We start from the raw sequence: 16,637 nt of genomic DNA, 5'->3' as shown, positions 1-16,637 counted from the left end.
AGAAAATTGGGGGGCATGGCCCGAAAATTGCGAGGACACCAACACAGGCGATGGGAATCTGGGTTGTTAGAACCAATAGTTTAAGCGAGAGGCGCTTGCTGAAAGCCCCGGGGTAGTTTAACAGTTAAATGGTTAGGGTAGATTAGGAAGTGTACCCCTCCGCACCATCCATCCCTTCGCTCACGTTGTGGGCCGCTGGACCCACTTTGGGTTAGATCGCTGAAGTCTGGGGAGGCCATCTTGAGGCTTGAGTTGGGCCTCGACACAAGACGCTAGCTCTCCCTCGACACAAGGGAACGTAGGGGTTGGGAGTAGGCTCGGAAGACGATAGGTTAGCTGAACAGAGACATAAAGGGGGTTTGGGGACGATTTATAGTGGGGAAGAGTAAAAAAATAAAAACAATAAAAAAATAAGTTGGGGCTAAATTGGTTTTTGACAAATTAAGGGAGTGGGTAGGTACAGTGACAGGCAAAGGTGATAGGTGGGAGGGAGACAGTAGGTAGGTCCGAGCCCGCCTTCTGAGTGGCCATCACCACCACACCCCCTCCATCAAACTGCACTGCACGGCAAGAGGCCAGCCACTTCATCGGCTGGCTGTTTTGCTGCGAGACCTGTACCAGCCGGATCGTCTGCAGCTGTTTGCTTCAAGGCCTGTGCCGGTCGACCGTCTGCAGCTGTTTGCTGCAAGGCCTGTACCAGCCGGATCGTCGGCAGCTGTTTTCTGCAAGGCCTGTGCCGGTCAGATCGTCTGCCGGCTGTGTTTGCCTGCAATGGCCTTGTTTTGCAGGCTGTGTTTGCCTGCTGCCTTTGCCATGCCATGCCCACTGCCCACGTTTACCAGCCCCATTCTGTTTCGATTTGCCCCCCCCCCCCCGTTCATTTCCATGCGTGCCGGGATCGATCAAGTTTGCAAGGACTGTCCTGTTGGCAGCTACAACACGGGCCTGCAGTGGCGGCCCGTGCGCCAGTTTTCTTTTGACTTTTGTTTTGCTCCCTGCAGAGTCCATTGATCCTGGCCCATGGTTAGTGTAAAATTTATAAGTTGTTAAGATGTACTGTAAATATGAGTGCGCTCCCGGCATGTCTGTCTCACGCCGGCAATTTTATTTACGTCGTCTGAATGAGTGTGTTTGTTAGTTAGTTACTCAGCCCTCAGGTTATTTATTTTTGGGACACGAATACCATGAATGTCGCACTCAGGGATCCGAAGGTAAAACGTACTAGGGGAGAACTACACATGACGGCACACGAAAATTTGACGACTCGGGACGAGTCTGTAAAAAGGGAAGGGGGTAGTGTTACGGCTGTGGAAATTCACATTACACCATAAAGGGCCCGCAGGTGAGATATCTCGATAGGTACATGTGTAGTTAGCCCAAACCCGTTGGAAAGAGGGAATATGTGTGATTCATCCGGGCTGCGACGCTTTGAGTTCGCCATTTTTTCTTTCTCTATTATTATTTTTGACCATTAAACCGCCAACAATGCCAACAGCCACGACCTTTACCTTCACAACTCCATCCCGCAAACACCGCTTCACCGCCATTCCCAAACGGCACCATAACCATCAAACCATCACCGAAAACCCTCCACCACCTTCGCCTCTCTCCTTCACATCCAACAACCACACCACCTGTGAACACTGAACGTTGGGCTGTCTAGAGCCCGTTCGGCGATTGGTGCCAAATGCACCGAGCCGCAAGCGCGAATGGCGGCCTTTCCGATGGGAAAATTCGGATCCAAAACGCTTCACGCCCACTTCCCCTCCGTCCAATGGGCGAACGTGAGGCGGCTTGGCCCCGCCTCCAAGCGTGTGTATGTGAAGTCCGTATATGCAAATTTTAGGATCAGGGGAGGTTCACGCCCATTTTGCCCGACCAATGGCTGACCGGGGGGGGCGGCGTGGCCCTGCCTCCAATCGCGTTCTGATCATGGAATTTGCATATTGACTTCTCCTGCCGGCTATAAAGGCGTGAGAATTACCAGGTTGGAGAGTGTCGTCGAGGAGTTGATTTTGGAGACAAGGAGCGTTGCATTGGTGGGGTTGAGTCAAGTGCACGCGGTGGAGCTGCAGGCAAGGGAGCTCGAGTCTGAGGCAAGGAGGACGGCGGTCGACGACGAGGTTGTGGTGTGGGGGATCGCTCGTCTCGTTGCGGGACCCAAGCCAGCCAGCTACTCCCCTCCCCCAGGGCATCAACAATTTCCCCTTCCCCCCACCCCCCACGCTGAGATCATGCAAAAGGGGGCCCCGTTCCTCCCCCACCCCAAACGTGGTGCCAACGAAACCCGACAAGGGGCACAGAGTCGGGGTACAGCGGCGTGGACATTTGCGGCTTGCCCACAAACGAGTCACAAGAACACGGGTAAGACCTCCCCAGTCTCGTGGACCTGGCCGCTCCTCTAGATCCCGCGCCGATTTGGCCAAAGGGCCTGTCTGCCTCCTTGTCTGTGAGGGTGGCTTCTTTCTTTTGTTTTGGTGTAAATGTGTGTTGGCGCCATTTGTGAAGTAAAACTGTACAAGTGTTTCGTGTGTACGCATTAGTCGGTTGTACTACATTTGCTTTATGTGCATTTTGATTCTGTATGGCTGTATATATGTGCTACACGGAATAAAATGCTTGCTTGATGAACTGTGCCCGTTTCGCTTCGTCTTTTCTCCATTTGAATCTCCATCTTGCATCACGTAAGGGGTTCGTAGTGGGTGTAACATCCCGGTAATTAATCTGAACCGTCCAGGTCGACGATAACACCGCTCTGTTATCCCGATAGTATGGAACGGGCCGCCCAAGCGGCTCGTGTCTGGAGTCGACCTGTGGCGAGGTACGATCGCCCGTTTTACCATCCGCGTGGGTACTTAGGTAGGTCGAGTTTGGCGAACAACCCTATCCTACGCGGGTGGCCGATTGGCACGATTGTAGTGAGGTTGAAAGGCCCACCCGCAACTAGCTCCCGGCGTTGGTCCGAGAGAGTCACGACAGAATTGTCCGTTTGGTGGGCGACGTGCCGCGATTCAAGTTACGTGGCCGTTCGCACGCCGGCGGGCGCGAATTCGCAACAATATCTTAGGCTACTAGTGTGCCAAATTTGGTGCTTTCCTCACAAAATGCACAATTCTTATGCTAAGTTGCCCCACTAGTGGGGCAACTGAGCTAAATATAGCATAACAATTGTGCATTTTGTGTATTAATCACCAATAACTCAGGCCATGCAAGGTCAAGAAGAATATTTTGACAAAAACGTTTTCATTAATCATATCATTAAATACCCAGAAAAAGCAAGCATGAGCTCTGCTTCACATGGCTTGATGGCAAGTCGTGAGATACTGCTGATTGACTGTGTGAGGCTACACTGTTCCTGTCTCCGGTTCTTATAATAAATAATAAATCGAGCTTCAAACATGTCAACAAACAGTGGGCCTGGGGCCCATTGGCTTACTAGTTTTATAATAAGCAATAATCAAGCTGTCTGTTTGGTTGCGTGGTTAAAGATTTAAATGTTTCTTTACACAATGACATACTAGTGTGGGTCTTTTTTCTAACCCACATGTGACAACCTGGCAAATTGGCCAGCAACCCTCAACATGAGATGAGGGAAATCTTTTTCCTGTTGTGGCTTAATATAGGAGAGTTTAGGGGGGTCGGGGTGTCAATAAGAAAAAAAAGAAAAAAAGAAAATAAAACTTACTTCCTGGAACTGTGTGCCAAGCCGCTCCATTTACAGTACCCCTTCCCGGACTAAAGTCGTCATAATGGCACATACGACGATGAGGGTCAGCCATGTTTCGATGGCTGGATGCATAAGCAGTCGCCAACCACTTGAAGAAGCTGTTGTCAGGAGTTGGAGTCAGCCCACTGGGAGCCCAGTCACGAGCCATGTCATATGGGTAGGTCACGACAAGCTCTCCTCCGTGTAGGCTTCCACCAAGAACGAATGGATACTTTTCCATCCAAGCGATCACAGCCCGAGTTTCCGGAGCGACCTAAGGCATACTCAGTGACTTGCAAGTATTTAGCCTTAAGACAGTCTTGAAATGTTCATCACACATATTGTCTTCAACAACTTTTGAGAGACATACAGTAGTGGAAAAAGATTACTGCATCAGCTTACTTTTTTCTGTTTGTTTCCTGCTATTTCTAGAAGATTATCCTGCATGTTTGACTTGTATGTTGTGGTGGTTTTTGGATTTACTATGAATTGTTTTTGAATTGTAAAGTACTCTGAGAGTTTATTCTTGGATGAAAAGCACAATATATGAAACCTCTTTGATTGATCATGCCTGGTGTTGACTGAATGATTAGGGTGGTGGGCTTTGGATCCTGGGGTCCTGAGTTCAAATCCCACACGCCTGTTGAATTAATACCAGATTGGGTTGGCTCTGCCTGTGTCATCCTTCCGAGGTCGGCAAAATGAGTGCCAGCATGCTGGTATACTGTGTCGGAGTGGTGACCTGTCCAGGATTGTGTTCAATAGCCAAGGACACTGCTTAGGCAGCACCAACGCTCTGCACAGAACATGGACTCTATCTGTCTCTGTGTCTGTCTGTCTCTGTCTCTGTCTCTGTCTCTGTCTCTGTCTCTGTCTCTGTCTCTGTCTCTGTCTCTGTCTCTGTCTCTGTCTCTGTCTCTGATCAATTAATTTGAACGATATTAAAAAAAATTCAAACTAACTCAACAAGGAAAGAAAAAAAAATTGTTTCAATATTTATGCATCAAAAAGTCTTATTTTATATGAACAAGGAATCCAGCATCAAAAGATATGTATAGTGAATAGCCACAATAATAAACATTCCAGCTAACTTAAGGTTGCTGAAATAAGATCAAGCATTTCAACCAAGACTATAATTTGTGACTCATATTTGGTTCAATCTGCTGTATCACTTATGAAAGCTTGTCACTTGCTGGGTATGCACACTCAGCTCGAAGCTGATAAGCCTGGGTTTGAATCTCGGCCCAGCTATAAACTCTCATCCTGGTGTTTCGCAGGCAGGATAATTCATCAATGTGTGTGCCGTCCCTCAGACAGACGTTAAACTGGGTGTCCCGTCTGCTGCCATGAGTTGACAGATGTTAAAAAATCTGACAATGTCCATGAAAAGTGGATGAGCTATTGCTGGTACCCTGACAAAATTCCAAAGTCCTGCTCTAATGTGTGGCGGACATTGCATCTGTGGCATTTCCACAGCCATGAAATAAATGATGCTAATCCACAGTCACATGCTGCATATGAACAAACAATGACTTGCTGAACATGGATTTTTTTTTTTAGACAAAGTCGAGGTTCATGGAGGAGTTAGGACATCGAACGGATCAGGATGTAACAAAACAATAGATAGAGTAGAAAGAGAGGGAGAAACACACGATCAGCAGGGTTGAGGGACAAAGTCGAGGACAATGTGGACAAGTAGGAGTCTATGAGGAAGGATGAGGGGTAAGGGAGGATATACAGGGTGGACAAGATGGATAGAGAAGCAAATTCTCACGAAGGAAAAAAACTGGAAATGTGGGAAGAGGTTGGCTTGGGAGGGTGTGAGATGGTTAATGGAAGTAGAACAGATCATGGCTTTGATTCCATTCCATTCCATTGGGACCATACTCTGTGCAGAGTGTCAGTGCTGCTTCAGCAGTCTCCTTGGCTAATGGGCACAATCCTGGACAGGTCACCACTCCAACACAGGATACCAGGAAGCTGGCACTCATTTTGCCAACCTCAGAAAGATGATAGGCAGTGTCAACCCCACCTGGTATTAATTCAACAGCCGAGTGGGATTTCAACTGAGGATCCTAGGATCCCAAGCCCACCACTCTAACCATTAAGCCAACACCAGGCTTATGCTTTAAATGCTTTCTCCTATCTTTATCTTTTCTATCATCTACATATATTTTCTACCGTCACTTTAATATAACACCAGAGCTGGATTTTCCAATAGGCAACATAGGCCATTGGCCGAGGGCCCACCAGTAACTGGGGGCCCACCGGGGACTTGTGGGTTCTCTGATCGGTTTCATTGTATGCTTTTTATTATGCATTGTATTTCATTGTAATTTATTATGCTTAAGTTTCATTGTATTTTTCCATTATTCCTATGTGCAAGATGTACATGATATGGAACTTGATTTACTTTGATGTACTTGATATGGAACTAATTTCATTAAAAATTATTGATGTGTTACATCATGTTGTAATTTATTTTTTTTTTTACATTACAATATTACGATATATATATATATATATATATATATATATATATATATATATATATATGTATATATATATTTTTTTTGGGGGGGGGGCACTGATAAAGTTTGGCCTCGGGCCCACAAGCAAGTATGGGCCCACAAGCAAGTATTTCCTTTCGATTATGTGCCCCAATCTGATTTCACTCCATTCCACCACAAAACAGCATATTTGGAGTCAACTAGCACACCCACTCTCGATGGGAGCGGCAGGAAGGGTCATGTTATTATCCTCTCTGTCTGGGGTAGATACAGTAGATTACAGCAGAGCTCGGCTAGGGTCTCAAGAACGTCGGGTTTCCTCCCACTCAGTTTGGTGTTAAACAGCAGTAGCAACTGTTTAAGGCCCAGTCACACCTTGATGTTTTAGCCAGCTAATGCCGAATTTTGAAAAAATTGTCTAAAACGCTGGCACACGTCGAATACGTTATGGGTAAGTTTTGGAAACATTGAGAGCATGCTGAAAAACACTGCCATACGTCATAGTATGCTGGCTTTCATCGTTGTACTTTGCGGTTGTCCTCAAATTTTAGCATGCTTGAAATTTGTTGGACTTATGCCAGCGTATGACTCACAAGTTCCGCTACGCTGGCCATAAGTTGTTGGCACGTTATGCGATCGTTGACACATGTCGACACACGTTAATTGTAAGTTAATCATAAGTCGAAACACGTCGAGGTAATATTTAGCGTTCCCGAAACTTATTTTAACCTATGAGTAACGTGTTGTAGGCACGTTACGTGATCGTTGAAACACGTCGACACACGTTACTTGTAAGGTACTCATAAGTCGAAACACGTCAATGTAATGGCTAGCGTCAGTGTTCCAAACTCCCTGTTTTTTTTTCTTTTTCTTCGGCATGACGGTGATGTTGACACTTCGATTTCGAGTGCGGTTATGATTTAAATCGTTGAGTGGCAGCCTATTAATTATATTATTTTGTTGCGAATTCGCGCCCGCCGGCGTGCGAACGGCCACGTGACTCGAATGGCGGCACGTCACCCACCGGACGGACAATTCTGTTGTGACCCTCTCGGACTAAAGCCGGGAGGTAGTCACGGGTGGGCCTTTCGGCCTCACCACGATCGTGCCAATCGGCCACCCGCGGGGGATAGGGTTGTTCGCCAAACTCGACCTACCTAAGTACCCACGCGGATGGTAGACCGGGCGATCACACCTCGCCACAGGTCGACTCCGGACACGGGCCGCTTAAGCGATCCGTTCTGTGCTATCGGGATAACCGAGCGGTGTTATCGTCGGCCTCGACGGTTCCGATTAATTATCGGGCATATTAAGCCCACGACGAACCCGTTACGTGAAGCAAGATGGAGATTCAATTAAAGAAAAGAAGAAGCAAAACGGGAAAACAGTTCAACATAATGCACATTTATTCCGCGGCACATGGAGAGCACACATATACACCGCGCGGAGAGCACCGCGGCACACGGAGAGCCCTGATCCTAGAATTTGCATATCTCAATTCCACACAGATACGCCTGGAGGCGGGGCCAAGCCGCCCCGCGCTTCCTGATTGGATGGATCAGAAGTGGGCGTGTGGCATTCCTGATCCGAATTCTCCTCGGAAAGGCCGCTATTTGCAGTCGCGGCTCGGTGCGTATCTTGTACGAGCCCAGGACAGCCCGAGGAGGGAGGTGAAGGTGGTGGAGGGTTTCCGGCGGTGGCCGATGGCCATGGTGCCGTTTGGAATGGCGGTGATGCGATGTTTGCGGGAGCGAGTTGTGAAGGTAAAGGTCGTGGCTGTTGGCGTTGTTTTTATTGTCTGACGGTTGGAGCGTGGTTGGTTCAAAATAAAGATAGAACAGAAAAATCTCAAAGCGTCGCAGCCCCAATGAATCACATTTATTCCCTCTAAACAACGGGTTTGGGGCTAACTACACATGTACTTACAGAGATATCTCAACTATGGGACCTGAATGGTGGTTTGCGAATTTCCACAACCGTAACAATATTATAACCGCACTAGAAATTGAAGTGTCAACATCACAGTCGTACCGAAGAAAAAGAAAAAAAAACCAGGGAGTCTGGAACACTGACGCTAACCATGACATTGACGTGTTTCGACTTATGAGTAACTTACAAGTAACTTTTGTCGACGTGTGCCAACGATCGCATATCGTGCATACAACTTATTCCCATCGCATGCGGAACGTGAGGCATACGGCAAGTACGTCGTAAAATGTTTAACACAATTAAAAGTACAAGATGTACTCCACTTAATACGACGTATGATAGCGTACTTTCGCGTTCTATTCACGTATACCAAACTTACCCATACCGTATTCGACGTGCGCCAGCGTTTTAGACGCATTTTTCAGAGGTCGGCATATGCTGGCAAGATTGCCAAGGTGTGACTGCGATGTTGACACTTCCCTTTCTCCGGCGTTATGATTTGAATCGTTGTGTGGCAGCCTTTTAATAGGCTACGCCACGTGATCATCGGCGATACGTGCAGCGCGCTATGCATAAGTTAGACTATCGTTGGGCATAGGTTGTGAACGCCGACAACAGGCTAAGCGTTCGTTGGTATAAGTTATCTATAAGACAACGAAACGTTCTGTGTCCGTTACTAATATGTTATGCATACGACCAACTCGTTATGAATACGTCCGAATCTTTAAAAAAAACATCAAAAGTTCAGCGTAAGCCAGCGTTTTACATACATTTTGATACGTTGCCATTGCTGGCTAAAACGTCAAGGTGTGACTGGGCATTTAAAAAGATAATCATACGTGTTTGTGCTTTATAATATATTTTTATTTCCGTCGGTGTGCCCCACAAAATGCTGTGATAAGCTATTTATACATGTTAACACGGCGTTTGTCCAAGGAGGAAAAACTCCTTTGGGAAAGGGGGATATTATTTGTATTAATGTGGTTTTTTTATTAACATTAATATTATACTATTGTCATTAGTGTTGTTATTACTGTTGCTGTGAGAAGTGGCCTTGGAAAAACGTCATCATAAGCTATCTAAACACAGATATACATATTAATATGAACTTCACCTCAAATGGAAAATCCCCTTGAGGAGGGGGGCAAATGAATTTGCTACAACCTCCATAATGTAACCGTTAGTCCTCCTGTCAAGTTTGGTTGAGATTGGATAAGTAATGTCTGAATGTATCACAGTCAGAAACACACACACACAGACAGACAGACAGACAGACAGACAGACAGACAGACAGACAGACAGACAAACACCAAATTGCATATTTTATTATGACGATGCCCAAACGTTCCTGATCCACCATAAGGCTCCAGTGTGCATCATTTCATTCCGTACAACAGCAAGTATGCTGTCAAAACAATGTGTGTTGAGCTGAGGCAATATCAACCCTGTGAGGGATTGACTGGAACAAGTTTTCCACATGTGATGCACGCATATTACAGAGATTGCATTCTGGATGTGTTTCACTGATCCATACTTCTGATTTGACACATTCCTCAATCTATAACTGCAAAGATATCTGGTGCTCCATCATGGTTCTTGAAGTCTTTCCACATTTTTATGCCGACATTGTTCCAGCAGTTACAAATCAGGTTGAGGTTACATCTGTTTCCAGGACAAATCAAGGTAACGAGCATCATACAGGTTTGTTTTTGTTGTTTTTTTTTTCTTTGTTTACATTTGGAGATTTGCATGAATGAGATTGTGAATACATGTACTTGTTATACATAGAGTATGATATGAGCGTAAACCTTTCTCACTTTTTGAAATCAACTTTCTTGCACTCATCAATTTGACCATAATCATAAAGTCAGCTGGCAGGAAGCAGAATCAGATGGAAAAACACAAATTCTGAGTATTTGGCCCCTTCAAGGTGTTCCCAGGTCGTCGGTGTTGAATACTCTTCCAGAACATTAATTTCTCTTCTTGAACTTTTCAAATTGCCAAAGGTGGAGTCAACCCACGTCATGGATATAAATGCATACCCACACCATTCAGCACTGCAGTTATTGGACAGTGCCACTCATGCTGTGAAGGGGAAATTCCTTTCCAGTGGATCCTTACATGAACTGCTGCTCCATGTGAACCACACAATACAAGTTGAATTTCAACTCATCTGAAAATATAACAACTCCAAATGACTTTATGTACAGGTTCACCTTGTTCAATCCACATACGTCAGAGTCCATTTCAGTTTCCTAATTTTATCATCAGAATTGCTTTTTGTGAGGTGTACAGGCATGAAGGCCTATGTCCGCAATGCAAATCCGACAGAGTGGCTGCTTACAGTCGTTGGTCCTCCCCGACTTTCTTCGGATCAGTAGATGGTGCTGTGTACCTGCAAGCCACAGCCATTTCAACATGACATCTTCTCAACTTTTGCAAGTCCTCTTTCATCATTGTCCCTTTTTTCACATCAAATTTCCATTTTCCTTGTGCCTCTTCAGGTCGCTTCAGCACTCTGTCAGGCAACTGCCAGGATCATGTGTATAGAGAGTTCCCTGTCACCCTAAACCAAGTGTCTGACTTCTCCTTTATCCCTCTGTATTTAATTCTCTTAATCTTTCCCTGTTGTCACCCCATGCATTATTACCTCCCATGCATTAACGAAGGAAATTGGAAAAAATCACTTGTGTTACATCTGTTGGAAGTGGCACGAGTGATGTCAGGAATGTGGGTATTTAAGCAATCACAGAAATTGAACATGGCCAACTGAGTTTAACACGGCTCGTGCGAGCGCCAGACACTCTTGGGAGATGTTGATTTTGTTGTTGAGAGTTTGCTGAGGGTGTGTATTCATAAGGAGTGGAGAACGAACGGCCAAGATAGGAAATTGTGGTGAAAGAGGCTCGGAATAGCATGAGTCATATGAGCAGTATGGCCCACAGTATGAGCCAGTGCAAGTCCAGTTGGAGCTGCACGATTACTGTACCAACCGGCATGCCCGCACACTAAGCAAATGTAACATTTCTGCTCCATCTGCAATGCAACTGACCTTTGTCTGTTTAACACTTTTTAACACTCAGACCTTTGTCTGAAGTTAAATGACACATCCGGTTTGAGTGAACAAGGGGCCTGCATTATTATGTACTACATGGCCATAATAAACATATTGGATCATTCATAACCCTTGCCAGCTTTCAACTCAGACATCAAAATTTGACAACAGCCTCATTCCTCAAGGGAAGCCACCCATCTCTAACTCCCCATATATATCATCTTATGTGTCTCATGTTGCTTGTGCGAGTCTGGTTTTTAAGACTAGTTTAAGTTAGGTGACGAGTCCGATTTGTGTTTAGCTAAGCCGGCATGTCACGTGTTGTCTTTGTCCCCCCCTCCCCTTTTCATTCATTTATATTCACATTAATTAATTGTTTGCGGTGCTCTTGATGCCCTTGATGCAACATTGTTGCCCTTGATTATTTATCACATCTATATTTTGTAATTTTATCATTGCTGTGGTGTTGAGCCGCATAGTTGCCTCCCAGTGCGATTCAATTATTATTGAGAAAAGTGTCTGCCAAAACTTTGGTGTACGGACCTGATTAATTAACTCGCAACCACACCGTGCGGCTTACGGTGCGTTCATGTGACTTCCTCTCCACGCTCGGGCATCTTGGGAGTTTATATCTACCGCTCTTGGATCACCCGTTAAATAGATCCATCACTGTTACAATATGACAATATTATGGGTTTGACCTCAGTTTGAATAATAAAATAAGTGATGCAATTTTTTCCACTACTTCATATATCATTGTAATAAAGCATTTGCAACAACCCTGGATTTTAGCAATTTAAAACCACATCAGTTGCAGTGCAACAAGTTATGATTAAATAAGTAATGGCCTCTTTTGAAAATAACCAAACAATAGTTGAGGCCATTGTGAGGCTGGTTCGCCGATCAGCATCGCCATCGAATCAAAACATTTTGTTCGTGTAATGTCCAAAATGGTGCCAAATGGGACGTAAGCAAGAACAGAACTGTACTCAGAAATATTGTGAGGCCGACGGTAGAAGCAGCATCACAATGGCCTTAATGAAAGCAACAGGATTAAAAACAGAAGATTGCCACTGAACACAGTAAGGAGCATCTCAATAGCAGTGTTGGGCACAAAAACGATAATCCGATAACAGATAATTCATTAACGAAGTTAACTTTTTTTTTTAAATCGGACTATTATTGGACGTTAACTTCCATTTATCGTTATCGGACCAGTTAACTTCCGATAACTCGATTTTTTTAGTCCGATAATGTCCGTTAATTTTTTGTCCGATAACATTTTTATCGTTTTACTCTTTTTTCACCATCAGGTAACATCACCATCAGAACGATGAGATCCGACGCCGCCATGATTTAGGAAATAGAACAACAGGAGTCAACTTCCCGCGAGATTAAACTTGCACAAGAGGCGGAGCCTGTGCTCACACAGTTTTATGCGCATGCGCACGGCACTCCTCGATGGCGATGCGAGCCGACGCCAAAAAATGCCGAGGCGCTGTATAAGTACTACGAGCATGGAAGAGCCGTCGGTTTACTGGCGGGAAAACCAATATTTACGTAATTACAAAAAAACGGTTCATGTTTGTTGGAAATACATTAAAATTGAAGAATTAAAAATTAAAAAAATAAAATTAAAAAATAAAATAAAACATTTTTTTTTTACGAACAGCACATAGTGTCATAGACTCTAAAAAGATGCATAATGCTTATTTTATCCTTGGGTTTAGCATAAATAAGCCTTTTCTATGGGTTTTGAAGCTTTTTCCTTGTTTTTTTGATTTTTTGTTTAAAAGTAGTTATCGTTATCGGATTATCGTTAACTTCTGATAACTTTCTGTCTATACAATATGGAATAGGCAAAGCCTCGAAGCGAACGTATAATTCTTCTTACATTCGCTTCTTAAATATATCAAATTAAATTCTTTTTGCTATGAAAAATTAAATATTACCTGAACATTACCTTCACAACAACAACAACTACACCGCCGAGAACAGGATCTCATCTGAAAAAAAAAATTTCCTCAACATTACCTTCACAATGACAACTACACTGCCAAGAACAGGATCACATCTAAAAAAATAAATACGAGAAGTGAACGTAGTATTCTTCTTACATTCGCTTCTGACTTTACCTATTTGATGTTCACAACTGTATACGCAATTTCCGGTTACTTCGGTCTGGATTCGGGATCAGCGATCAAATAACGTAAATCACGATAAAAAATTATTTTTTGATGATGCGGGAGATATCTTTATTAAAATCAGTGGAGGAAATATACACCATGTCTGATATTTGGGTCTTTCATGTCTCCGATGATGCCTTTATCTGCCGGCATGCATCATTCCCCATGACAAAAACCGGAAACAAAAAAAAAAAACCAGAAGCAAAAAAAAAAACGGAAGCAAAAGGGTCATAGCCAACGACATGGATTCCAAATTGCCAGGATATTGTGTAGTTGTTGTTGTTGTTGTTTCCTATTCTCTCATGTGCACGCGTTAAGTAATATTCACAAGATAGAAATAAAACCCAATCGTGTTTATACACCGCACAGTGTTTAAAAAAAACCGGAAGCGAAAGGGTCATAGCCAACGACATGGATTCCAAATTGCCAGGGGTATTGTGTTGTTGCTGTTGTTTCCTATTCTCTCATGTGCACATGTTAAGTATAAAGCTCACTGCGTTCGCTACTAAATAAACACTTCTTGTCTGAAAAAAATGACTTTCGGAAGTATAAAATTAACTTTGGGAAAAAATAATTGAATAAGTAAATAAATAAACACTTCCGGTCATGATCTCTCGGTACGCATCATTCCCCAGGACAAAAACCGCAAGCAAAAGGGTCATAGCCGATGACACGGATTCAAAATTGCCAGGGTATTGTGTTGTTGTTGTTGTTATTTCCTATTCTCTCATGTGCATGCGTTGAGTACCAGGGTATTGTGTTGTTGTTGTTGTTGTTGTTGTTGTTGTTGTTGTTGTTGTTGTTTCCTATTCTCTCATGTGCACGCGTTGAGTATGAAGCTCACTACGTTCGCTAATAATTACCGGATTATCATTAACGGACTTAAAAATTGGGGTTGTCGGATTATCGTTATCGAAGTTAACTTTGTGGTTATCGGTGCCCAACACTGCTCAATAGTTTGTGTAATAATTATGTCAACTTGAGTACTTGTAAACATACTAGTGCTTTGTCAGTGTTGTACCAATCAGGAACGGGAACGTGGTGATTTGGGAAATCATGTGGAACTTTATTTTCTTCTTCTGCTTTCCAGAGCAGGGAATTCAGATCAGCAAAGTTGTGGTTCAGGTCAATTCCTTGTTGGTTCCACCTACCTAAAGCCCAACCAGACAACTCTGATCCCTGGGTAAACAAAAAAACATGTAAACACACAATCACCACAATGTACCTGTGCATGCATTTTGAATCTTTGAAAGCAACGAAAAGCAATGTTTGTTGTTTGTATTTCACCTTCATGTATGCAACCTCTGATCCATCAGGATTCATAGAGGGTAATAAATGTATGCGGGTGTTGTTTATTAGAAACCCCACATGAGTATCGCCTGCATAATAGTGATGACATAGGAACTGCATAAGATTCAGCAATAATTCCTTGCCCAGAACTTCATTTCCGTGCATGCCAGCCACGTATCTGAATTCGGGCTCTCCTGGATTAAAACAAATGTTATACTGCATATAGTTATGAACATCTTCCTTCTGACAAGCAAAAAAGAAAAAGACAAAGTGACAATCGCAGCAATAATCCTACATTTCACTCGACATTATAGATAAAATCAAGATGTCGATAAATACATTTACGATGCACTGTGAAAATATCACAATTTTATTTTCACATCCTGATTTTCACCATTCTTCATGTATTTGCCTGTATCAGGTGCTATTGTGAACCTACCTGGTTCATGGACCCCAGGGTTATCCGACATCTCCATCACATACAGCTTACGGCCCTGGTAGCTTTTTCCAATGGTGTAAATGCGGGCGATGTCGGGACATTCATTCTTGATGACTTGCATGAACTTTGGAAATTAGTAGAGGGGAACAGACAAATGAAAGGAAACACTTTTAAAGAAGAGTTGGGTTGGGAAGATTCGAAGTTCAGAATATTGCTTAAAGTTTAAACAGAGGTCGATAAACGTTTTGTGTAATACTTTAAATACAATGTTTGCACAGAAAATAATGGTATTGAAATTGATTAATGGTAAATAGGTGCATTGCTCAAGCTAAACTTGCACCACATCATTTAGTGTGATTGTACCACGACTTGTAATCTATGAAGTACTGGGCACAAACGTTGTTACAGCATGAGATGAATAAATTGTATGAAAGTGATCAGCATGTTTTTTTTGTCGAATTTGTAGTCCTGGTATTATCTTATATGAGATAATTTATGAGTAATAAATAGGTAGCCAGAAGTGTAGAGGTCTCTATGTATATCCCATTGTCTGTGTTTCCACCATTCCTGGGGATGCCATGAGAGGTAGATTTTGATAGCTGAAGTTATCAATGACCAATTTTGAGGGAAAAATGGATCTCGATTAAAGCCTTGCTGTTGGGAATGTAGGGGAGTGAGGGTGAATGGTGCACAGTGGATAATTCCACGTTCTGAGAAGTGCAACTGAGGCCGTGATTGGTGCTGCCACCTACCCTCCTAAATGACAATGTTTACAGATGTGAATGTTGAGCTTTATGTAAAATTAATGAAAACTTTGATTTGTGGTTTAAAGTCATAATTCCAATAATATGTCCTTATTACCTCCACCACTGAAGGTAGATGGAGGTTATTTTTCACCCGTGTCTGTGTTTGTGAACAAAATATATGAAAAAGTTGTGGACGGATTTGGACAAAATTTGGTTGAGAGCTGGGATATGTGACAAAGTTGAAATGATTAGATTTTGGTGAAGATCAGAATCCAGATCCTGATCCGAGAATTTTTGAAGTGATTCTTCACCATCGAGTGATCGGGATAATAACGATATATAGCAGGATATATCAAAACGTTGTGGACGGATTATGGCGAAACTTGGTGGGAAGGTTGGTCATGTAACAAGGAAGAATTGTTTCGGTTTTGGTGAAGATTTGAATCCGGATCCGGATGAGAATTTTTTAACTGATTCTTCGCCATTGAGTGATGGGGCCAAAACGATATATAGCATGATACTGTATAGCAAAAAGTTGTGGACGGATTCAGACGAAACTTGGTGGATAAATTGGTTAGGTTACAAGAACAAGCTGATTAAATTTTAGTTCAGGACTGAATCCAGATCCGGACAATCAGTGTGATAGAAAACGTAAACTAATCAGCCTGGTGGAGGTCTGATCTCTACCGAGTGCTCTTCTAGTTTGATTTTGTAATTTCATTCTTGCTTATTATTCCCCTCTTTGTTTTTGATCTATTTTTGGGTTGATGTTGTTG

At 43.3% G+C, this 16,637-nt stretch overlaps 1 protein-coding gene across 1 annotated transcript in view; it reads right to left on the bottom strand.

Annotated features, from left to right (window-relative positions):
* LOC147035064 (putative carboxypeptidase X1) overlaps window positions 1–16,637 on the bottom strand; it is a 76,053-nt gene that overhangs the window by 13,408 nt on the left and 46,008 nt on the right. Inside the window, exons 9-12 of the mRNA XM_085893262.1 lie at window positions 15,116–15,239; window positions 14,674–14,870; window positions 14,386–14,565; window positions 3,686–3,980 (exon numbers count right to left, since the gene is read on the bottom strand). Of these exons, the coding sequence (XP_085749388.1) occupies window positions 3,686–3,980; window positions 14,386–14,565; window positions 14,674–14,870; window positions 15,116–15,239 (796 nt within the window). The remainder of the gene's footprint in view (window positions 1–3,685; window positions 3,981–14,385; window positions 14,566–14,673; window positions 14,871–15,115; window positions 15,240–16,637) is intronic.

This window comes from Eptatretus burgeri, chromosome 1 (assembly GCF_056783735.1).
Source record: "Eptatretus burgeri isolate ZD-2024b chromosome 1, Ebu_testis_v1, whole genome shotgun sequence".
NCBI lineage: Eukaryota > Metazoa > Chordata > Myxini > Myxiniformes > Myxinidae > Eptatretus > Eptatretus burgeri.
This window is presented reverse-complemented; position numbering and strand designations above follow the sequence as displayed.